The 24,640-nt window shown below is 43.7% G+C and overlaps 1 protein-coding gene across 2 annotated transcripts in view; it reads right to left on the reverse strand.

Annotated features, from left to right (window-relative positions):
* The window catches only part of TMPRSS6 (transmembrane serine protease 6), a 220,698-nt gene that overhangs the window by 63,474 nt on the left and 132,584 nt on the right, over positions 1-24,640 (reverse strand). For both annotated transcript variants that reach the window (XM_085601346.1, XM_085601345.1), the window contains one exon: positions 18,948-19,046. In XM_085601346.1, the coding sequence (XP_085457472.1) occupies positions 18,948-19,046 (99 nt within the window). The remainder of the gene's footprint in view (positions 1-18,947; positions 19,047-24,640) is intronic.

Genomic DNA, 24,640 nt, shown 5'->3' on the forward strand with positions numbered 1-24,640 from the left:
GTGCTCGTAGTCTTTGATTCTTAGTTGTAGTGATGGTGTACCACCTGACTATGTGCTCTCTATTTTAGGGCTTTGTGTATATACATTAATCATTTCAGTTTGCTCACCGCCACATCACATCCACATCTATACACCACACAACGTGATCATCATACTGCTTGTGTTTGACTATGAGTGAAAGGGATTGTGGCTAGGATATCTTTCTTAGTCACCAATCCTATAGCTCTCTACTTAGGCACCCATTCCCTTGTTGTGTTGTTTATTCGTTTCTTACATATATCACCATGCGTTAGGATCGTGTATATCTCTTTCATTCAGTATTTTGTTAAGAACTCTAGGCGCTCACCTACTGCCCTATGCCTACTGGCATCATGCAGATCTCATGTGTTCAGGTGCTGTCCTGTAGTCAAACACTGCGTCAGAGATAGATAAAGGCAACTATTATCACGTTCTAAACCGATCTAATGATATACATCTCGTTCTCTACAAGATTCTAGTTCACGGAACCTTATTATCGCGTTTCTATCTTTTTTTGTTCGCGTTTAGAAAGAACAATAATATACAGGAAGGTATTCATTCTTATTTCGCTTCCGTGTCAGCGTTTATACTTGGGTCTTCAAATCGTGTATTACAGGGTGAACTTACCCCCTCTTGTATGTGTTTTAATTTTAGGCCCCTTTTGTTATAGCTCGTCTTTTTTTCAAAATTATTTAACCAAAACAATTTGAAATCGTTCAGAGACTCTACGGGTGTCCCTGCTATCATAACAGATCGTGCGGGACAAGAAGCGTCAAAATTACAAAGTGTTCCCTCGCTGTCACTTACTTCATCAAGGACACCGCACCGCCGTTGCACCTAGTCAACCACACCGTCTGCCGTCGGGGATGTGAGTACGGTGGTGTCGGCTTTTAACCGGAGGTGTACGAGCCTAATTGGGGGGCGGTTCTAACTCAAATCTCTAACGTCACGCAACGTAATCACAGCTGTTCGGACTTGTATGAGGCTGAACTACAAGACTTTGGGAAATGTAGTTCATTTATATCTGGTGCGCCGTGTTCGATCCCCCTCACGGCGCAGGATTTGTTTTTTACAATTATGAAGAGTTATTTTGTTAATCCCTCGCGTAACTATTTTAATGATAGTCGCTTGAAGTGTGTAGAGCTACCATTTCGCCGTTTTTTTGGGGAAATAGCATGTCTCACCTCACGATCAGTGTTAGTGGGTATGATGTAGGCAGCCCCACTTGAATTTCGTATATCTACTAACAGCAGGTCATTCTAATCAGTAGATTAATTTATTTTTTGCTTGACTACACGTTTGTTGCCAAATTCCGACTTTCATGGTGTTATTCCCCTATATTACTAAATTCTATATATCGAGGACTGATATTACGCCCCAATCTTTTGTTGTTATATATGCCGGAGGTCTTTTTGTCTGTTCTAGAACTTTGACTCTTGTCTTTTACTCCTGTTTGCCATGTTTTAGGGATATGTATACTTTGTGGCCAAATATAAGTTAAACCATCCCGCGGAATTTTCTCATTATTTCCTGTTGTTGTTTTAAACAGGCAATACATCTGCTTTTGATTACCATATTCAGAGCTATGTATGCTATGTGGCAGAGCTACGTCATAGAGCACCATGGAATTTCCTCGTTGAGGCCTGATGTTGTGCTTGACAAGCGATAGATCCACCTTTGTTCTAGTTTTAGCAATTGTTTTTCGTTGCAGCTGTCTGGTAGTTTCTCAATTACAGTCCAAGTAAAGTCATCTTCACTGTGTCTCTGCGTTTGAAAGTGTCTCATCATTTTCGTGATGGTTTTACCACACCTAAATGTACTGCGGTGCTCATTGATCCTGATCTTGACCTTACGTGTGGTCATCCCGATGTATATTTTATTGCAGATGCACGTCATTAGGTAAACCACATTGTGGCTGTTGCAATTGCTGAAGGACCTTTGTTCCCATGATGTTTTGAGGCCCACATCGATTGTTTTGCTCTGTGTTGTTAATTTGCATACACTACATGATCCGCACGGGTAGTGTCCAGTTACCTCTGGTAGATTCCAGAGTGTGCTTTGTTGGCCTGTTCTGCCTTGTTTCTTTTTTGGTCGGGTATGTACAACAGACTCTGTTGTACATACCCGACCAAAAAAGAAACAAGGCAGAACAGGCCAACAAAGCACACTCTGGAATCTACCAGAGGTAACTGGACACTACCCGTGCGGATCATGTAGTGTATGCAAATTAACAACACAGAGCAAAACAATCGATGTGGGCCTCAAAACATCATGGGAACAAAGGTCCTTCAGCAATTGCAACAGCCACAATGTGGTTTACCTAATGACGTGCATCTGCAATAAAATATACATCGGGATGACCACACGTAAGGTCAAGATCAGGATCAATGAGCACCGCAGTACATTTAGGTGTGGTAAAACCATCACGAAAATGATGAGACACTTTCAAACGCAGAGACACAGTGAAGATGACTTTACTTGGACTGTAATTGAGAAACTACCAGACAGCTGCAACGAAAAACAATTGCTAAAACTAGAACAAAGGTGGATCTATCGCTTGTCAAGCACAACATCAGGCCTCAACGAGGAAATTCCATGGTGCTCTATGACGTAGCTCTGCCACATAGCATACATAGCTCTGAATATGGTAATCAAAAGCAGATGTATTGCCTGTTTAAAACAACAACAGGAAATAATGAGAAAATTCCGCGGGATGGTTTAACTTATATTTGGCCACAAAGTATACATATCCCTAAAACATGGCAAACAGGAGTAAAAGACAAGAGTCAAAGTTCTAGAACAGACAAAAAGACCTCCGGCATATATAACAACAAAAGATTGGGGCGTAATATCAGTCCTCGATATATAGAATTTAGTAATATAGGGGAATAACACCATGAAAGTCGGAATTTGGCAACAAACGTGTAGTCAAGCAAAAAATAAATTAATCTACTGATTAGAATGACCTGCTGTTAGTAGATATACGAAATTCAAGTGGGGCTGCCTACATCATACCCACTAACACTGATCGTGAGGTGAGACATGCTATTTCCCCAAAAAAACGGCGAAATGGTAGCTCTACACACTTCAAGCGACTATCATTAAAATAGTTACGCGAGGGATTAACAAAATAACTCTTCATAATTGTAAAAAACAAATCCTGCGCCGTGAGGGGGATCGAACACGGCGCACCAGATATAAATGAACTACATTTCCCAAAGTCTTGTAGTTCAGCCTCATACAAGTCCGAACAGCTGTGATTACGTTGCGTGACGTTAGAGATTTGAGTTAGAACCGCCCCCCAATTAGGCTCGTACACCTCCGGTTAAAAGCCGACACCACCGTACTCACATCCCCGACGGCAGACGGTGTGGTTGACTAGGTGCAACGGCGGTGCGGTGTCCTTGATGAAGTAAGTGACAGCGAGGGAACACTTTGTAATTTTGACGCTTCTTGTCCCGCACGATCTGTTGTGATAGCAGGGACACCCGTAGAGTCTCTGAACGATTTCAAATTGTTTTGGTTAAATAATTTTGAAAAAAAGACGAGCTATAACAAAAGGGGCCTAAAATTAAAACACATACAAGAGGGGGTAAGTTCACCCTGTAATACACGATTTGAAGACCCAAGTATAAACGCTGACACGGAAGCGAAATAAGAATGAATACCTTCCTGTATATTATTGTTCTTTCTAAACGCGAACAAAAAAAGATAGAAACGCGATAATAAGGTTCCGTGAACTAGAATCTTGTAGAGAACGAGATGTATATCATTAGATCGGTTTAGAACGTGATAATAGTTGCCTTTATCTATCTCTGACGCAGTGTTTGACTACAGGACAGCACCTGAACACATGAGATCTGCATGATGCCAGTAGGCATAGGGCAGTAGGTGAGCGCCTAGAGTTCTTAACAAAATACTGCATGAAAGAGATATACACGATCCTAACGCATGGTGATATATGTAAGAAACGAATAAACAACACAACAAGGGAATGGGTGCCTAAGTAGAGAGCTATAGGATTGGTGACTAAGAAAGATATCCTAGCCACAATCCTTTTCACTCATAGTCAAACACAAGCAGTATGATGATCACGTTGTGTGGTGTATAGATATGGATGTGATGTGGCGGTGAGCAAACTGAAATGATTAATGTATATACACAAAGCCCTAAAATAGAGAGCACATAGTCAGGTGGTACACCATCACTACAACTAAGAATCAAAGACTACGAGCACAAGACGGGCTATAGACAGATTATGTTGTTGTGTCGTCAAAGAAATACATGCTAACTTTGTGTTCCATGACCATTAGAAAAATTCTACTGAAGTCGGAAGGCACATACGGACAGGTGAGTGCATTAGGCCTCACGTACGAATGAGTTGCATGCAAGCACATGTACAACTAAATCGCAGGGACCTTAAAGCATAAGGAAAAGAAAGATATCGCCCTGACGAAGGCCCCCAGACCCGATTGGGCTACAAGATGGGCCGAAACATGTTGGCACACGGTTGAGGGTACAATTGAACAAATCGAGTTCAAAGAAACCCCAACAATAAGTTTTTATTGATATCATGAGTGCCCAGTAATAAAGGATTTAAAATAGGGTACACTCATAGGTATTTTTAATTTGATCTGGTTCCCTGCCTAACCAGTGGTTCATTTATCTAAGAACTCCCAGTATATCTTTGGTTGAGTCCGCCCAGAGAGTACCACCTTCTCTGGGTGTGGAGTAACTGCCTATGATGAAGCATGTCACTATTATGTGAGTGAGGCTTTTACTTCAATATCTTTGATATTCCACCTGTCAAGTAGATAGTTGAACAACATCTTTACACTACTCTGAATCTGGTATTTCGCCAATTCAATAGTGGTTGCTTTTTGTGAAAAAAAGTTACTCTGGGAGAACGCAACCACGTTGTTTATTCTCTCACTCTCTGTTTGTGATAAAAGAGTTCAGAGGGGCCTCCATAGCCCTGAGAGGTTTCTGAAATACACCTCCCTAGAAGAGGTGTGGTACACCTGACATAGTTTGGATCAGGTCGCCCGACAAGTCAGGGGTACTTTGACCCCATAGACTTGCAATCATTCCGCCAAGATGGCCGAGGGATTAGCGTATGACGAAGATGAAATATCATCCATTTTAGCTATGCCACCACTGATCTCCGACACTACTCTCACACACGTTAACCAAAATAATGGCGATTGGGATTCTCTAACGGAATTGAAAAGGACCCAACTCAAAACTTTACTCCACGGAGCCATCATGACTGAATATTTGAGGGGTAATATAGCACCCAACGGTCTGATTGTGGCAAACTCCCCACGAATTTTCTTGAATGACCCTGAATTTAGACGCAGCTGGTCCTTGTTAGCATGGAAATGCAGCAGGGACTGGCTGGTCTTAATTATTAAGACTGCTAAAAGACTCTCAGATGCCCTCCTTATTGAAATAAAAACACTGGAAAATGGTTTGAAAACTCAAATCACAATTGCACAATTCAAAAAGAAACTGGACGAGAATAATAAAGTAATTAATGAGTACAAAGAATATCTCACTCAAGCAAAAATCACAAAATTTCAGAAAGATTTGAAGAAATTTAAATTTGAGAGTGTTTTTCCATACTCGAGAGAGGATTATACCCCAACAGACAAAGACAACTCAGACTTCTCAGACGCAGGAAGCACAGGCTCTGGCAACTATTCCAGCGATACATCATCTGAAGGCCGAAAAAGCACTAATAGATGCAGAGGCAACCACCCAAGAAGAAACAGAGGCCCATACATGCAAGGAGGAATACAACAACAACCACCCTTTGGATGGAACCCCTTCATGCAAGCACCCTTCCAACCACCACAGTTTGGATACCCATGGCAACCCTATCAACAACCTTTTTTAGGGCGAGGCCGGAGACGAGGAGGAGGCAACCGGAGAGGGCAACGGGTTCAATGGGATACAAACAGAGAAGACCTGACAGCACAGGACCCGGGACCCAGCACGAGCAAGAACGCACGGGAATACTGAACCTGAGCAAGAGAATCCTCTCCCTACAACAAGAAAATGTCCTAAAAAAAGGACTAGGCTTTGTCCCGACGAATCGGTCAAATTTCTTTGATTTAAGAATTGAACTTGCCGAATTCTTTCGCAGACTCCGCCTGTCGGTGTTTTTTGCAGAAACAGAGGGACCGGAGGACCTGAGTGAATTGACAGACAAAAATACAGGCCTACGCAAAAAATCGAAATTCATCCCCCCAAACCACACTATGCCACCGGCATTACTAGCCTTTGAGAAGGCAGTAACATTGGATATCGATGAATTGAAAGATAACACCAACCAAAGATTTAACAACTTCACATTGATTGAACGGCAGACACTGGCAGAATTTGACAAAATGCAGGATGTCATAATTAAACCAGCAGATAAAGGAGGAGCAACGGTGATACTACCCATCGAGATGTACAGAAATGAGTGTATGAGATTACTCAATGACCGACGGAATTATTCACGATTACAGAGAGATCCAACTGGGAGCCTGAAACGAGAAATACAAGAGATGGTCGCGGAAGCAGCACAAGAGGGATGGATTACTAAGGCAGAAGAAAACTTTTTACAAGAACTTGACCCAAAAACTCCATATTTTTACATCCTCCCGAAAGTGCACAAAAACATACATCCACCGCCAGGCAGACCGATTGTGTCAGGCATTGGTTCGGCTCTCGAACCACTGTCAAGATTTGCCAACCATTTCTTGCGACCAATGGTACAGAGAATGCCCTCATACCTGAAAGACACACAAGACATCTTATTGAAACTCCAAACTTTGAGCTTCAGTCCTACCACCGACTACCTAATGACATTAGACGTGGAAGCATTGTATACCAGTATTCCACAAGAGGCCTCACTTATGGTGATCGAAAATCTGCTTGGTCTGGAAAACTGGTCATCAATAACACCGATAAAATTTGTGGTTCAATGCGTACGATTAGCCCTAACAAGAAATTACTTTGAATTTGAAGGGGAGTATTTCCTACAAACCCATGGCACTTCAATGGGGATGACCTGCGCCCCCAGCGTAGCATGCCTGTACGTGCATGACTTCGAAACACGTTTCATCTATAGTGACTCCAACCCGTACCAATCCAACTTGGGAGTATGGAGAAGATTCATAGATGATATCTTCATAGTCTGGAAAGGAGATGCCGACAAAGCTAAAGAATTTCTGACATGGCTAAATAACAGGGATGAATTTTTAAAGTTTACAATGACTCTAACAAAAGATTCCATAACATTTTTGGATTTGAAAATCTGGCCAGCGGAGGGTACACTAAAAACGGAAGTGTTCTATAAACCTACAGACGCTAACAACCTCCTCAGATATGACAGCTTCCACCCCAAAGCGCTGCGAGACAACTTGCCAGTAGGCCAATTCCTACGACTAAGGAGAAATTGTACTGAAAAAACAAATTATGAAATTCACGCCAAAAAATTAACACAGAAATTGAAGACAAAGTGCTACCCTACAAAACTGATCAAACAAGCATATAAAAGGGCAAAAAACTGCAACAGAGAAGGGCTTTTGGAACCAAAAAGGAAACTGGATGACAAAAAACTGGTATGCGTGACCACCTTCGGAACAGATTCCAACAGTGTAAAAAACATAGTTCTACGACATTGGAGAACACTGAACTCTGGGGGACTTAAACTAGAGAAACCATTGTTTGCATTTAAGAGAGGTAAATCCATCAAGGACTCTGTTGTACATACCCGACCAAAAAAGAAACAAGGCAGAACAGGCCAACAAAGCACACTCTGGAATCTACCAGAGGTAACTGGACACTACCCGTGCGGATCATGTAGTGTATGCAAATTAACAACACAGAGCAAAACAATCGATGTGGGCCTCAAAACATCATGGGAACAAAGGTCCTTCAGCAATTGCAACAGCCACAATGTGGTTTACCTAATGACGTGCATCTGCAATAAAATATACATCGGGATGACCACACGTAAGGTCAAGATCAGGATCAATGAGCACCGCAGTACATTTAGGTGTGGTAAAACCATCACGAAAATGATGAGACACTTTCAAACGCAGAGACACAGTGAAGATGACTTTACTTGGACTGTAATTGAGAAACTACCAGACAGCTGCAACGAAAAACAATTGCTAAAACTAGAACAAAGGTGGATCTATCGCTTGTCAAGCACAACATCAGGCCTCAACGAGGAAATTCCATGGTGCTCTATGACGTAGCTCTGCCACATAGCATACATAGCTCTGAATATGGTAATCAAAAGCAGATGTATTGCCTGTTTAAAACAACAACAGGAAATAATGAGAAAATTCCGCGGGATGGTTTAACTTATATTTGGCCACAAAGTATACATATCCCTAAAACATGGCAAACAGGAGTAAAAGACAAGAGTCAAAGTTCTAGAACAGACAAAAAGACCTCCGGCATATATAACAACAAAAGATTGGGGCGTAATATCAGTCCTCGATATATAGAATTTAGTAATATAGGGGAATAACACCATGAAAGTCGGAATTTGGCAACAAACGTGTAGTCAAGCAAAAAATAAATTAATCTACTGATTAGAATGACCTGCTGTTAGTAGATATACGAAATTCAAGTGGGGCTGCCTACATCATACCCACTAACACTGATCGTGAGGTGAGACATGCTATTTCCCCAAAAAAACGGCGAAATGGTAGCTCTACACACTTCAAGCGACTATCATTAAAATAGTTACGCGAGGGATTAACAAAATAACTCTTCATAATTGTAAAAAACAAATCCTGCGCCGTGAGGGGGATCGAACACGGCGCACCAGATATAAATGAACTACATTTCCCAAAGTCTTGTAGTTCAGCCTCATACAAGTCCGAACAGCTGTGATTACGTTGCGTGACGTTAGAGATTTGAGTTAGAACCGCCCCCCAATTAGGCTCGTACACCTCCGGTTAAAAGCCGACACCACCGTACTCACATCCCCGACGGCAGACGGTGTGGTTGACTAGGTGCAACGGCGGTGCGGTGTCCTTGATGAAGTAAGTGACAGCGAGGGAACACTTTGTAATTTTGACGCTTCTTGTCCCGCACGATCTGTTATGATAGCAGGGACACCCGTAGAGTCTCTGAACGATTTCAAATTGTTTTGGTTAAATAATTTTGAAAAAAAGACGAGCTATAACAAAAGGGGCCTAAAATTAAAACACATACAAGAGGGGGTAAGTTCACCCTGTAATACACGATTTGAAGACCCAAGTATAAACGCTGACACGGAAGCGAAATAAGAATGAATACCTTCCTGTATATTATTGTTCTTTCTAAACGCGAACAAAAAAAGATAGAAACGCGATAATAAGGTTCCGTGAACTAGAATCTTGTAGAGAACGAGATGTATATCATTAGATCGGTTTAGAACGTGATAATAGTTGCCTTTATCTATCTCTGACGCAGTGTTTGACTACAGGACAGCACCTGAACACATGAGATCTGCATGATGCCAGTAGGCATAGGGCAGTAGGTGAGCGCCTAGAGTTCTTAACAAAATACTGAATGAAAGAGATATACACGATCCTAACGCATGGTGATATATGTAAGAAACGAATAAACAACACAACAAGGGAATGGGTGCCTAAGTAGAGAGCTATAGGATTGGTGACTAAGAAAGATATCCTAGCCACAATCCTTTTCACTCATAGTCAAACACAAGCAGTATGATGATCACGTTGTGTGGTGTATAGATGTGGATGTGATGTGGCGGTGAGCAAACTGAAATGATTAATGTATATACACAAAGCCCTAAAATAGAGAGCACATAGTCAGGTGGTACACCATCACTACAACTAAGAATCAAAGACTACGAGCACAAGACGGGCTATAGACAGATTATGTTGTTGTGTCGTCAAAGAAATACATGCTAACTTTGTGTTCCATGACCATTAGAAAAATTCTACTGAAGTCGGAAGGCACATACGGACAGGTGAGTGCATTAGGCCTCACGTACGAATGAGTTGCATGCAAGCACATGTACAACTAAATCGCAGGGACCTTAAAGCATAAGGAAAAGAAAGATATCGCCCTGACGAAGGCCCCCAGACCCGATTGGGCTACAAGATGGGCCGAAACATGTTGGCACACGGTTGAGGGTACAATTGAACAAATCGAGTTCAAAGAAACCCCAACAATAAGTTTTTATTGATATCATGAGTGCCCAGTAATAAAGGATTTAAAATAGGGTACACTCATAGGTATTTTTAATTTGATCTGGTTCCCTGCCTAACCAGTGGTTCATTTATCTAAGAACTCCCAGTATATCTTTGGTTGAGTCCGCCCAGAGAGTACCACCTTCTCTGGGTGTGGAGTAACTGCCTATGATGAAGCATGTCACTATTATGTGAGTGAGGCTTTTACTTCAATATCTTTGATATTCCACCTGTCAAGTAGATAGTTGAACAACATCTTTACACTACTCTGAATCTGGTATTTCGCCAATTCAATAGTGGTTGCTTTTTGTGAAAAAGAGTGAAAACCTTGACACAAAACACAGGCATTTTTGCTTTTCTATAGTGGTAAACAGAGCTATGTCTGGTGTCCCCAACTTTAGAAGTACAAGTTGAGAATCTTGGGACTGAATTCCCACTTATATGTTTCTTGACTGAGCTTGCTGGGCAGACCTGCAAAGTTATTATTAGTACATGGAAAGTGTTCTGTCAGGGGATGGATGCTGCATTTGAGAGCCCCGTGCCCCATCCCCTGAGCAATTTGAGACAAGAGTAGGGAGTGTATCCATCCCACTTTCTGAATAGAATACATGGTTTTTGTATTGACTATGCATCCCAGTACATTTTTGCTCCACAAGCTGCTTGAAAAGCTTTCACTGCTACAAACACTGCTTTACTTCTATCACGCTTATGTAGAGAATTTGCTCTTCATTTGTCCATTGTCCGTTGACTGAGAAGTGTATTATAAGTGCTCCATATTTCTGAAGGGAGGCGTCTGTTGAAAATATTCAATGCGACCGGCTATCTGCAAAGTGTCACACTACTGTGACACTGTGTGTGTTCCTCCATAGCAATCTGGGCTTGATTTGTATGATCTTTCAGTAGACATGTCTGCAGATCTGCACTCACAACTACATATATGCACAAAGCCATCATGCCCAACAACGTTATTGTCATTCTGTCAAAGATTGTGATGTCTGGGAAATTGGTATCAGTCCCCAAAATGTCTCTTCTTTTTCCTGTATTGGGAAGTCGGAGTTAACTGGGCATTCAGTGTCGCTTCCAGATAATTCAGAGTCTGCAGAGTCTGCAGAGGTTGCAGATGGGACTTTGGTCAGCGATGTGAACATTACCTGATGTAATTGGTGCACAGTTTCTGGGTGTGGGACAGGCACTACTCAGCAGTTTTCCCTTTTACCACCTAATTGTGTAGATAATGATAAGCATGGACTTAGAAGTCCCTGGAGGTGGATATGAGCTGCCACCACAGAAAGGCATACGGTAAACACTCTAGGAGCAGATTTTATGCAGTTATTCTGTTAGCTTTGAGGTAGCAGGTCTGGTCACACTTTACAATCCATCTGGCTATGTCCGCTTTTGATGCAGGACGGTCCATGTGAGGTTAGTAAAAGCAACAAAGAGTTGCTGAGCCTTGCGAAAGGGTTTGTTCCTAACAATGTAGTACATGATGGCATATTTAAAATCCAGTGTGTGTGAAGCCGTTTCAGCTATTGAGTCTGGTTTGTGGACGAAGATGGGGAGGTCTATAGTATGACTAAGGTGAGAAGGAGATATTATTTTGGTTAGAAACCTGGGATTAGACCTAAGAACAACCTTGTCATTGTGGACTTGGAAGAAAGGCTTTTCTACTGTGAGGGCCTGTGGTTCACCAATGTGCTTTAAGGAAGGAATAGCGACCATGGGCGCGACCATCCTTTCGGCCTGTTGTGGAAATTCTTGTTGAGGACAACAAGTATCTCAAGGAGTGTTGAGAATCAGGGCTCACTGGCCCATGTGGGAGCCACCAGGATGAGGGTGAGGAATGTATGCCAAAGCTTCATGGTATGAGAGACAAGGGAGTGGAGGAAAAAGTGTAGATAAAGATCCCTGATCAGTTCATCCTTAGAGTAGTGCCCCAAGGACTGAGGGTGTGGATACCTAGAGGTGACGTTTTAGTATCTTGCCTTTTCCAGAGTGTCGTCATGGACACCCCAGATACACCTCATGGACACCCCAACAACGGAAGTCGTTGCCCACTAAGGGGAGGTGCTCCACTAGGAGGTGTATTCAATGGTGATTTATGGTGAAATCCAAGCTATGCAAAAGGGAAATAGGGGTTTGGGTGTAGGCTAGGAACTGCTGCATGCCTGCACTCTTGATCAGCCGATTGTCGAGGTAGGAGAACACATATATGTTTTTAAGCGCTGTAATTCTATGTTTTTAAAATATATTAAACCGAATAAAGGATTTATTGAATTAAATTGATTTGACTTTATAGCACTGGGCATTTACGAAAAAGTGGAGGAAGCAGTAATGAGTTGAATGGATGGGTATGTGGAAGTAGGCATCCTTTAGATCTAATGTGATCATGAAGTCGCCTGGCTGCAGCAGTGGGATGCCATCCTGCAGGGTGGTCATGTGGCTGTGTTCCAACAGGATGTACTTGTTGAGAGGCCTAAGGTCTAGAATTAGCCTTAGACAGCTTTCCCTCCTGGTAAACAACAATTATAGGCAGTAGGCCCTCTTGCCTTTGAGAGTGAGCACCTGAACCTCCTCTTGTAGTAAGAGTAGCCGTTCTGGACATGGGGAGTGTGTGAGGTGAGATGTTTGGTGGGGCTGAGGTGAGATCAAGGCAGTAGCAGTGCTCAATGATGGATAGAACCCACTGATCTGAGATGATTTCCTCCCAGGGGGAAGAAATCCTTGAAGATTCCTCCCTGACAGGTGTTGTGTGTCCGGGGGAGATGTGGGACAAGGCAGTGTTTGGAAGTAAAGCCTCCCTTAGCTGGAGTTCCTCTTCCTTTTCCCTTGGGGTTGCTGCTCCTGAAGGTACCCCACATGTACCCTCTAACCGTGTTGGTGCTAGGCCTATTGCTGCAGATCGTATGACTGACTTTGGTCAGGGGGTTTGTTTTGAACTCACCCCTGCCTCTGAAAGAAATCTCTAGCTGTCAGTATTTGAAGGGGACCCATGGCATTGACCATATACGTGTCTTCTATATTTTTTCCAACATCGCATTAACTTGTGGCCCAAAGAGGTGATCTCTGTCGAAAGGCAGGTCGATGAGGTGTTGTTGAACTGCTGGCTTGAAGTCGGAAACATAAAGCAAGGAGCAGTGGCACAGAATAATGGAGATGTTCACCCCTCTGGCAGCTGTGGCATCTGATTCTTAAGCATATTGTATGGTGCCATTCAAAATCATCTTCCCCTCCTCTGTAATTTCCTCTCCTCTTCTTCTGTACTCATACAAGAGATGCTGCAGTAGGGTTTCCATATCTTCCCACTGTGCTTTTGTCCTAACATGACAGAAGGCCCAGAGAATTGGCGATACACCACATGGTGGCGGCACTGACTGCCGCTCTTTTGTCAGCTGCATCAATGCACTTGCTGTCCTTCTCAGGAGGGGGAGGGTCACCTGTAGACTGGGCCGCAGCTTGCTTACAGGTGGTAGAGTCCACCAGGGAGTCGTGGGGGGAAAGGGGGGCACATATCCTATATACAAGGGGTCAGAGGGAGAAAGTTTAAATTTCACCTATGATTTTACTGGCTACCTAAAGGTGCCTGGGGCAGTCTTAACCATGCCATTTAGCATTGGGAAACATTGGAGGGAATGTTCTGCCCGGGATAGTGTCTCAACTAGGAAGTCATCGTCCTCAGTTGGAACATGCATGACTACCTTATGGTACTCAGCCGCACGCTGAATAACCCTATGGTATGTGGTGGGGTTGTCTGGGGGAGGAAGCCCTAACAGAGACATGCTTGCGTTCAGGGTCCCCAGGGGGTTCTAAACCGTAATCCCCAATGGGTGGTCTGAGGGATGTGGACATAAAACAGCTTCGAACTCCTCTAGTGTGGAATAGCGGATAGAGAAGCTTGTGTACGATAAGGACTTTGGTGACCCTGTGAGGAACCTGGAGGAGGTGAAGGAGGTAGGGGTTCTAAGGTGCGGGTGGTGTTGGAGGTTGTAGGAAGGTGGATATCTGACTATGGTTACCCCCAACTTTTTGCCTAGTGTCTAGCTGGTTTTTCGACTTAGTTGGCCTGAGATCCTGCCATTCAGGGTCTCAGGCTGTCTGCTCTCTCTGTAAAATGGACTCCATGTACCCTAGGTACATACACAATTGGTAAGGATCACCTTATTGGACCCTGTACAGTGTACCCTAGGTACCCAAGGCATAGGTGTACCCTAGGCCTCCCAGGGGCTGCAGCATGTATTATGCCACCCCTGGTCTGGCCTTCCAATCAGACACAACTGGCTGATCACTCAGCTGGGGCAAGGTCGTGTAATCACCCCTTGCTTAGGTATAGTATGCCTATATCTACCCTTATATATAGACACATGTGTACCTATCAGTCACTCCTATGGCAGGCCTTAACAATCCTGGAGGCAGAGTGCTTGGTAACATGTGAGATGGTGCTCTAGCATGAGCTGAGCCTGTCTGCAGCTTTCGGAACCAAGTCCTTATAGCTGTTCTATGATATAGCCTACCATATACTCTTAAAGTGCCTTATAATCTTAAACGGTTATGGTAACTATGGTTTGGCTTTATCAAAACATGTCGTGTAAGGTGTCTAACACTTTGGAATAATACCCCCATACCATTTCTGGTGATGAGGATATTATCCCTCCCTTCTAGAGGGAGAGACATGTTAAAATCCTACTTTGCTGTTTAACTCTAACCAAAGCCTCAGCATCACAAAATGGATGCTGCTGCCACAGACACAAGTCTGACCTCCTGCTGCTGGGAGTGATCCCAGCCAGGGAGGCCTGGACAATAGGTTTCCTGCTTGGGGAGGTGCTAGCACCACCCCAGACAGCCTTTAGTGTATTGGGGCAGGGTGGGCTGAAAGGAATGAGACATGCCTGGGGCACACAAGGTGTTCCTTGCATAGTCCAGTTCAAACCGGCGCTGGGGCACTCCAGCCCCAGCTCTGGCGCGAAACTGGACAAAGGGAAGTGGGTGTAACCACCCCCTCCCAGGTCCCACCCATAAGGCGTGACCTAGCAGATATCCCAGCCCCCCAGATTAGTATAAGAGTGGGAGTTGGGCCTCAAGACTTTAGATTATCCTGAACCTGCAAAACTGAACAGAAACTCTGGACCTTCGACATTCGACGAAAGAAGAAGACTGAAGAATCTCCCTTGTAGCCAAGGAGTGGCTACCCTGTGCAAACAGGCACCATCAAGAGACTACCCTTTGCTTTGCCCACGTTCTACGAGGAACCGACTGCAGAGCCTGACCAGAGCCTTGACTTCCAGACTTCTCCGACCCTGATCCACATCGACAGCAAAGCTGAGATCCGTGGAGGCGACGAGCGACGTGGGACCGGCTACCTGGGAAAAGTGGCTAGTAACTTACAGCGCAGCTTCTGAGGTACCCTCGAAGTTGTGCACCGGGGATTGAGAAGCCCCAACCCCAAGCACCATCTGCACCGAAGATCAGCCCCCCACACTCCGCGAGTCCTGCGTGGGGCCCTTCAGCATTTTCCTGCTTGCCGCGTCTGTCCGGTTGCTTGCCCGCTGGCTAGTGGCCTTTGTGACGACGCACCCTGAAATCTTCTGCGCTGGTTTGGCTCCTCCAGACTGGCTCCGCTTCTCTGCAAAGAAGAAGCACCCCAGACCTTCCTGGTCTGCACCAGAAGCAAGTCCTTCGTTCTTCGTGGGTTCCGCTTGCCAAGGCTTGGTGAGTCCTAGTCCAACTTCGACGCCGCTGACAGCAAGAGCCTTCGTGGGACAGCTCGCCTCCTGGTCCTGGTCGTCTTCGATGCTTCCTGGTCCTCCTGGCTGCAGCGACAAGCTTCACCTTCACCTGCAATCTTCACGACATCACCTGGTTCCTTCCTGGTTCCACGTGGTCACTGGCTAGTGACCTTGACTCTGTCCCTTCTGCTTGCAGGTTTCCTTTCTTCTTGATCCCAGCCTTGGGATCCACCGGACACTCTTCACTGACTGCCTGTCAGCATCTTTCTTCAGGCATCCATAGGAGTCGACGACGAAAACGACGCATCTTCACCCCTATGCACCCGCAGCCTGTGGGCTAGGTAACTTGGGTACTCCGGTGCTCATCAGGATAGTGACTATCCTAGTGTCTAGTTTTCAAGTCTTAACTTCCTAGCTACTCCGGAAGTGTCCTAAATCTACCGTTTTCTAAACTGTACTATTGCTATTGACTTTTACGCATTACGCGTGAGTGTTTCCACTCTGCACACGAATCCCGTGGGCCTCCCACTTCCTAACTAACGCTAGTGTAGTGTAGCCCCAGCGATTCCCTAGGCCTAGGCCTATTCTATTTCCGTGACAGTGGTTCTTATACCACTTACTTAGTATATGGTTTGCGTGGCCCCTAGGGCCTAACTGTATTACTTACCTGTGTGACTTAATGTATGCTTAAATAAGACTGTGTTGTACTTACCTCTAATCTCATAAAGAGTGCTGAGGGTTTGACTAGAATAAATACACTTTATTTTATATATATATCTGTTGTGGTGTCCTTTCATTTGGTATTCAAGGGATTATATATGGTATCACAGCTGGCTTCACATGCCATTCAGAGTTTAGCCTAAGACTGCTCTTGTCCATGCTACCACTAGGATAGCTGGTCTATAAGGTTGACTTTACAACCAATCACCATAAGGGTATTTGGACTGATATAAGGTGTACACTAGAATTAGTGACATCATACATCAGGCCAACTTCTCACAGAGGTCTTATCTCTTGAACCTATTATTAGGCAAATGATGTGGAGGAGCATCCAGTTGTAAGGCGTCCTCGAAGGCGAGCCTTCTCTTTTTGGGCAAAGCATGTCCAGGGTTAGAGGAGATCTTGCCTGTGCAAGGGTGGATAGTTATCCAATTTGCCTTTTATCGAGGTCCTGCTGAAACTTCTCGAGCATTGGCCTCTCGGAGTGTTTGGAGCTGGCCTTGGTTGGCGATGTCAGGGCCGATGCTAGTTCAGTGCTTGATGCCTTGACCCGTAGGTGTCGGTGCACCACCTCAATTTGTAGCCTTTTATGTGTTTTGAGAGTTTGGGTTTCGACTGTAATCATGACTCATGGAGTGGATTTGGTATGAGGGCCGGTGGTGACTGAGGTGGACAGAACACCTTCATCTGCCCCTTCTTCTTCCTCATCCAGCTTGAAAGAGTCAGGGGCTGATGACCTCTAGGTTGGGCTGATGGCTCCTACTAGTCCTGCCAGAAAGTAGTTGACTCTGTGATGGACTTTTTGACTTGGCCATATCTGCGGACCAAAATACATCCTAATAATGTCTTGTGCCACAGTCAATATAAAGATTTTCTTGAGTGGAGCCCTGACTGTCTGCTGTCTCATCATGTGAAGGTGTCGACGAATCATGAATTTTCTTCTCTAACTGTTTTGGGGGTCAAGCATGGTTTCGGTTTTGAGAGTCATGCAGTTCAGAAGCAGCACCTCAAGAGGACACACCTTCGAAAATAGTGTTTCAAGGCAGATCCTCCTTTAGCATCAAAGGTACTTTTCGAGGCTGAACATCCTCACGTTTCAAGGCAGGCTTTCGGGAACATCTCGGGTACCCAATGCTGAGACTCCTAGGGACTGTGCTTGGACCCTTTTAATGTGGCTTGTGTTCCTAATGCTCCGTTTGAGTCGGCGGCGGTCCGTTTGTAACCTGAGCTGAAGTCTGGGTACCTCGTGGTTTTGTTTTCAAGCTTAAGCAATTTCTTGTACCAACACTCCTCTTCTGAAAATTGTGATTCTTCCTCCAGGTTGTTACCCCTGAATGATTATAGGAGGCCTTCTTGGCACAGATGTTATCATACACCCCTAACGCATCTGGATCTTTCCGCTCCATGGCGGTGTAGTAAGCCCATTTTAAATCATGATGGCCGTGGATAGTCCATTTATATTTGGAATATGACACATCGAACAGGTTTCTTCGTCGTGGTCTTGATGACAGCACAAATTTCATACATGATGAAGATCGGATAGTACCAACTTCATGTAAAAGAGAGGATAAAATCAGAAGTACTGTGTTTTCCTTACCCTATCCCTAAGAAGTCATTCTCAAACCATCTGGAAGGCGAGTATAAAGTCTTTAGGAGTTGATGATTATAAATGTGTCAATTCAATGTCTTCTGTCATAGGAGCTAGTGTAATGCACTGCCATAGATGCTCCATTCAACCAGAAGTTACATTTTAAAGTACAATCTGTCGTATTCTGAGCAAAACAATGGATGGCAAGATAAGCATAGCATGGGATCTACAGCAACACTTACTGCAAACAAACATCACCCACTACAAAGTTTGGAACAAACTGCTACCTAAGTACTAGAGCTGGTGCGTTTACTGGAGCGACGAAAGGGGCTCTGGATTAGGAAGATGAAAAAAAGATAGGCCTAGCTACAGATTGGGATAAGATGCTCACCAACCTAATGAGAGGCCTAATAAAGAGGTATGAGACTAAAGACAGTGTAGGCAAGATGGGCAGACAGCTCAAGGCCACCAGGACAGACTCGTATAGCCCTTGTAATAAAAATATAGGAAGCACATCGCTTTTGATCACTAGAATTGTCTGCCCCAGTCTTTACATTAAAGGCAAGGGGATTACAGAACTCGAGGTCACTAGAGCAGCTTGGCTCATCACCAAAATTAAAGGTACAAAGACAGAGAAACCCTGAATATGTCAATAGGGGCAGCTAACAAGGGGGCCAGGCCACTTACTGCAGTTTCTTTCGTCCAGTTCGTTGGGACAGTCTTTCACCCCATCACAAGCTGGGACACAGAGTCCATTCACTGAGCACAGGAACTGCCCAGGGCATGCTGCAAAACAAGATGACAGCAGAGGTGTGTATTAGAGCTGGGCAGGGAGTCAAATTCATCATAAACAACACAGTTTGGCTGAATGAAAATGGCAGGGAGAGGAGGAGAGCGTATGTCATTCTTTGTATAATGGTCATCTGAAGAGCGGAATGGATGGTAAAGAAATAAAGAGCAATAGAGAGGCAAGGAAGGAAGCAGAAAGACCAGGAAAATTCGATGAAAAGAGAGAGAGACAAAACAGTGAGAAAGACACAGAGAAGAGAGGCTTTAAACAAGAAGAAGAGGCAGGATAAGATGAATAATGGATAGCGAGAGCAGTGAAAATATCTTCAAGTAATTCAGTAATCAGCAACTGTTTAAGGAGAGTGAAAGGGGCCAGGGGAGCGATGACAGCGTTTACAAGGGAGTCATCACATCTCAGTTCATTTACAACGCGGTAGTCACAATGACTGCGTTATTAGAACGCTATGCCATTACAACGCAAGTCATTACATCGACTTGCAGTAGATGGCGCTCTAACATAAGGAATAGTATAATTTACTATTCCAACACCTTCCCTACTGTTGCATAGGTTGGAGTGGGAATAGTAAATTATACTATTCCTAATGTTAGAGCGCCATCTACTGCAAGACGATGTAATGACTTGCCTTGTAATGGCATCGTGTTCTAACAAGGTGGTTGTTGTAATGACCACGTTGTAAAAGAACGCGATTTCATAGCATGCGTTGTAGCATGCTATATTCCGGGGGAGAGATGAGATGAGATAATAAGTGTATGTTTCTCCAATCAATGCAGCACCACTGGACACTATTGTCTGACAATAGTATTCAAAATGCTGACATGACCTTTTGAAAGCATCCTCAAAAGGTGAGCTTTTACTGGAACAAGTGGTGTAGGGTGGCTGACATGCTTTGCGCACAGAGAGAGAGGATGGCTTGGAGTGTGCTCAGAGGCAGGACATTTAAGTATGCTTTGGCACACAGAGGTCACATTGTACCAAGAAATACAACAAACAGACAAGAAAGCAGAAAGCAATTAGCCAGGAAGGCTACCCAAAGGCTATTTCGGCGCCAATTTGTTGCCATGCGATTTCAGAAGGCAAATCTCAACTTTCTGCAAAGGCTGGGAGCCACAGAAAGTAAAAATCCTTACTGGATAGTTAAGGGGCTTGAAATCTCCACCAACCAAGGTGCATTGCTAAATGATGGGCCTTTTTTAAGCTGGCTTGTGTGGATGACAGCCGAAGTGATGTCTTCATACACTCAGTCCTTGCTAAACTAAAAATAAGCAGTCCCCCACATCTTAATTATTTTGACACACTTGGGGTATATTTACAAGGTGATTTTGCCACCAGAACGTCACGTTTAGTGACATTCTGGTGGGAATATCCCCTTCTCCTTGTTTACAAAGCAGTGTTAAGCCACTTAATGTGGCATAACAGCGCCTTGTAAATAAGGCCCCTTTTCATGCTTCACTTCGCGCGCAAGGGGCATGTAATGGGTGTTGCAGTGGGCGTTCCGCTGCAGCACCCATTGCTTTTTGACGCAGCCCCATATATACAAGGATGGGTCCGCACCAAAAACTAAGGCCAGGTGTAACCTGGTTTTAGGAATGCGATAAGAGGAAAGATTATTAATTTCTCCTTGTATTTTGCTCTTTCTATGAAACACAGAAACAACAAATTGCCTTTCAAGATTGTTTATGAGCAGGAAGGTGTCCCTTCCTGCACATGAACAATCGCCCCTGCAGCGCAGGCACTCTTGCAACATGGCGCAAGACTGCCTGCATTGGCGCTAGGCTACTTTTTTACTTTTTTAGCGCAAGGGGAAATGCAGGGTTGTACCGTATTTTTGTAAATATGGCGCATCCCATCGTTTAAAAAATGTTGGAGCGTGGCGTTACCAACTTTGGCATAACACCGCACTCCGACATGTTATTGTAAATATCCCTCTTAGAGTCAGGGGAAGACACTTAAACTTCAGATGGCTCTGTCATCAGAAACCCCTTGCAAGAGGTCTGCCACAGGATCTCTGGCTGTAGTGCATTACAAGATCCACCTATTTAGCCCAAGTATTGTGATGCTGATTGTTCATGTTCACAACTCCCATTCAAACATGAAGAAAACAGAAATATCCCCAGCGTGCTGGAAGAAACTCTCAGCACATTGCAGACATGGAAGTCAAATGCTGAGACAAACAAGATAGTCTACCTGAAGCCTGGATTTATGTCTCAAAGTTCTCTGCCAATTATACAGGAGGAGCTAAAGCCTATTACCTATCACTTTGGTACTAGGATCAAAGGTGTGCAAAATCATAATTCTGCAGTCCAAGATTTGCAAAAGCGACAAACTCTCTTAATGTGCAAAGCAACACATTCTTTCACCTGTGCCTGTAGGCACAACTCACTTCAAAAAGGATCTGCTGTGAAAAAGTATTTTTTGCAAGAAAATTTTCCTAAAGAAAAATGTTTTGACTTTTTTTCCTCTGGAAAAAACTGCTTTGTGAGATTTTTCACCAACTATTTTGTTTATAAAAAATGAAATTATTTGTGAAGTTTCAAACTTTTCGAATAGTTACACATGTGCAAAACCTCTCCTCACACATCCCTAAGTAAGACACATGTTGTACTAAGACTGTCATTAGGGGCCAAGTGTAATAAATACCATTGTTGAGAGCCTTAATACTTGGTGCCAGAATTGCATCAGCAGAAATCAGAGAAACAACGTGTAGTAACTTCGTTTTCATAGTTACAAATGCTGAACTGCAAAAGAGGTTTTTTAGCTGACCCTCTTTCTAGTACTGGTCAATGAGGATCCACATAAGCTGGCCTGTTAGAAGACCAGGAAGCACTGTATTTCCTGAAGGAAAGAGAATTTACTTCAACTGATCCTAAACAAATGAATTTGAAGTCCCATCATTTGCTGCTGACAGAACCCTTAACCGTGTTTGCAGACATGTGGACAGATCCCCACTTACAAAGGCTCTCTGGTGGACACTACAACATTTTACAAACCGCTTTTTCTGATCTGATGACTTTTCTTCTTTTTCCTTTCGGCTGTTTGTTGGACATGGGCCTCTCTGCAGGGTAATCCCCAAACATTTTGCCTTTATCCTCCATTTTTGTTGCTTAACTCGTTTTTGTTGGCTTTAGGACTCTGTGCACTTTACCATTGTTAACCAATGCTAAAGTGGCTGTGCTCTCACCCCATAGCATGGTTAAATTGGTTTATACCCAATTGGCATATTTAATTTACTTATAAGTCCCTTGTAGAGTGGTACACCATAAACCCAGGGTCTGTAAATTAAATGCTAACAGTGGGCCTGAAGCACTTGTTGTGCCACCCACTTAAGTAGCTCTCCAGAGCATGTCCCAAACCTGCCAATGCAGTCTGAATGGCAATATGACATGTCGACTTGGCATTTAAACCTCTTTGCTGAGCCTTACATTCCTGCTTTATTACATATAAGTAACCCCTAAGGTAGACCCTAGGTAGCACATAGGGCTGTGTAATTAAAAGGTTGGACATATACTTTTAAGTTTTACATGTCCTAGTAGTGAAAAACTCCTAAATTAATTATTCACTACTGTGAGGCCTACCCCTCCTACAGGATAACATTGGAGCTTCCTTATTACATGTAATACACTGTAATGGGAGCTGGTGGCTGTCACGTTTAGTGTCTATGAAACTGTACTGATAAACCCTCTTTAATTTTAAAGTCAGATTTTTCATTACAATTTTGAGAATACCACTTTTTAAAAGTTGGTATTTTCCTGCCTTAGCCCCTTTGTGCCTGTATCCTTTCATGGGTCAAATGACTGGGTGTAGCTGACAGTTTTACTTTGTGAATTACTCCCAGGCAGTCACACAATATAGGGGAAGGCAGGGAATTCCATGCACTTCTAGAAGCTTCTTCCACCTTCCTGAATCAGGGCACCAGGGTATAAAAGAAGGACCTTAGACATCAACTCTTTCCTTCACTTCTGAACCTGTGGCTACTCTGCTAGGAAGAAAGACTGCAATGCTGCTACTAGGGCTGCCACTTTGCTGGACTGCTCCTCTAAAGGAACTGCTACCCGCTTGCCTGGGGAAGAAGAACAGGATTTTAATCTTGAACCCAAGACCCCAGAGTGACTCAAAGGGCTAGTCTGCTGACCTCCTGATCTGAGACTCAGGGACATAACAGGCTCCCCAACAGCTCCTACATCTAGTGTTTCACTGAGTTCCTGACCCCCAAGTGGTGCCTCTCAGGTCCTGGACCCTTGGTGTGGCTCACGAGCTTGTGAAATCAAGTTTTTGGGATCTTAGCGACCGAGAACGGGCCAGTTCACACTAGTACCACACCCCTCGCACCGAAATCCAGTGCGAGCTGCCAACAGCCCATTTCTTCACACAACAGCATCAACAGCCCGTGGGGGACCGCCAACGTGAAGATCCACACCTGGCCTGCTATTCGCACCACACCAACTGCCACCCATAACACTCTCCTTGCTTCTCGCGCCCCTCTCCAACACGAGCGGGACTCTTTGCACTAAGCTTGAGAAGGTAAACTTCAGCGGGACTCATCTGGGACTGTATCCGACCGGCGCTCCATCGTGGTCAGCCTGAACTTTTGACTTTGACCCGGTCAAGCACAACCAAATAGCCGCGGTTGGCGCTTTCTACTTTTAGTTGCTATTTTTCAGTTTATACTTAAAAAATGTATAACTCCGGTTCTACAGATTGCAGTTTTGTCACTTTGGCGTCAAATCATTTATTAAAATGTACTCTATTTTTCTAAATTGGTTTGGGATTTTTTTTGTTTTGTGGTTTCACTTTATTATTGTTTGTGTGTTTCATAAATACTTTACACATTGCCTCTAAGTTAAGCCTGACTGCTTTTTTTGGCAAGCTACCCAGTGTTAAGCACAGGTTAATTTAGTGACTTTCAGTGGTTGACCCTGCATGGGCTCATACCCCAGTCAACCAACAACCCAATTTCTCACACTGGTTTTACTATTTAGTGAGCTTTTTAAGATATATATACATTTTAAAAATCAAATAGGCTTTGTTTGATGTATTAGGTCTATATCTATTTTGATATATCAGTAACCTTTCCTTTTATATTCGGATTCCTCCCATTTTAATTCCTATCCTCTTGGTAGTTTTATTCGATTCATTTATACTGTTTCCAAAGATATCTTTATTTGGGTCTAAAGGTCTTTACTTCTTAACTGAGCTGAATGTTTGTGTTGATTCTGTGTCTGTAGCAACCTTTGGGAAACTTGGTCTTCTATTTATAAGCATTACCAGAGATATCGCAACATTTCTTGGCCCACCAATGACTCTGGACAGCCGGTTTCAGTTATGTTGAGAGTGTAAAAAATGGCTTTATGTCTCTAGCCACTCTTCCACCTCTATCATGATAGAAGTCCTCAGTGAAAAAGTGACTGGGTGAATATTTGAATGAATCTATATATAAGTGAATAATAATATGAAAATGAATAAGGGAAATTAATGAAGGAGTGTATTACAAGTGAAGAAACGTTATTTGACTAGGTTACAGAATAAACGTGTAAGAGGCAGAGAAACAATAAATGAGAGACTAGATGTTTGA

The sequence above is a fragment of the Triturus cristatus genome, chromosome 4_2 (genome assembly GCF_964204655.1).
Source record: "Triturus cristatus chromosome 4_2, aTriCri1.1, whole genome shotgun sequence".
In the NCBI taxonomy this organism is placed as follows: domain Eukaryota; kingdom Metazoa; phylum Chordata; class Amphibia; order Caudata; family Salamandridae; genus Triturus; species Triturus cristatus.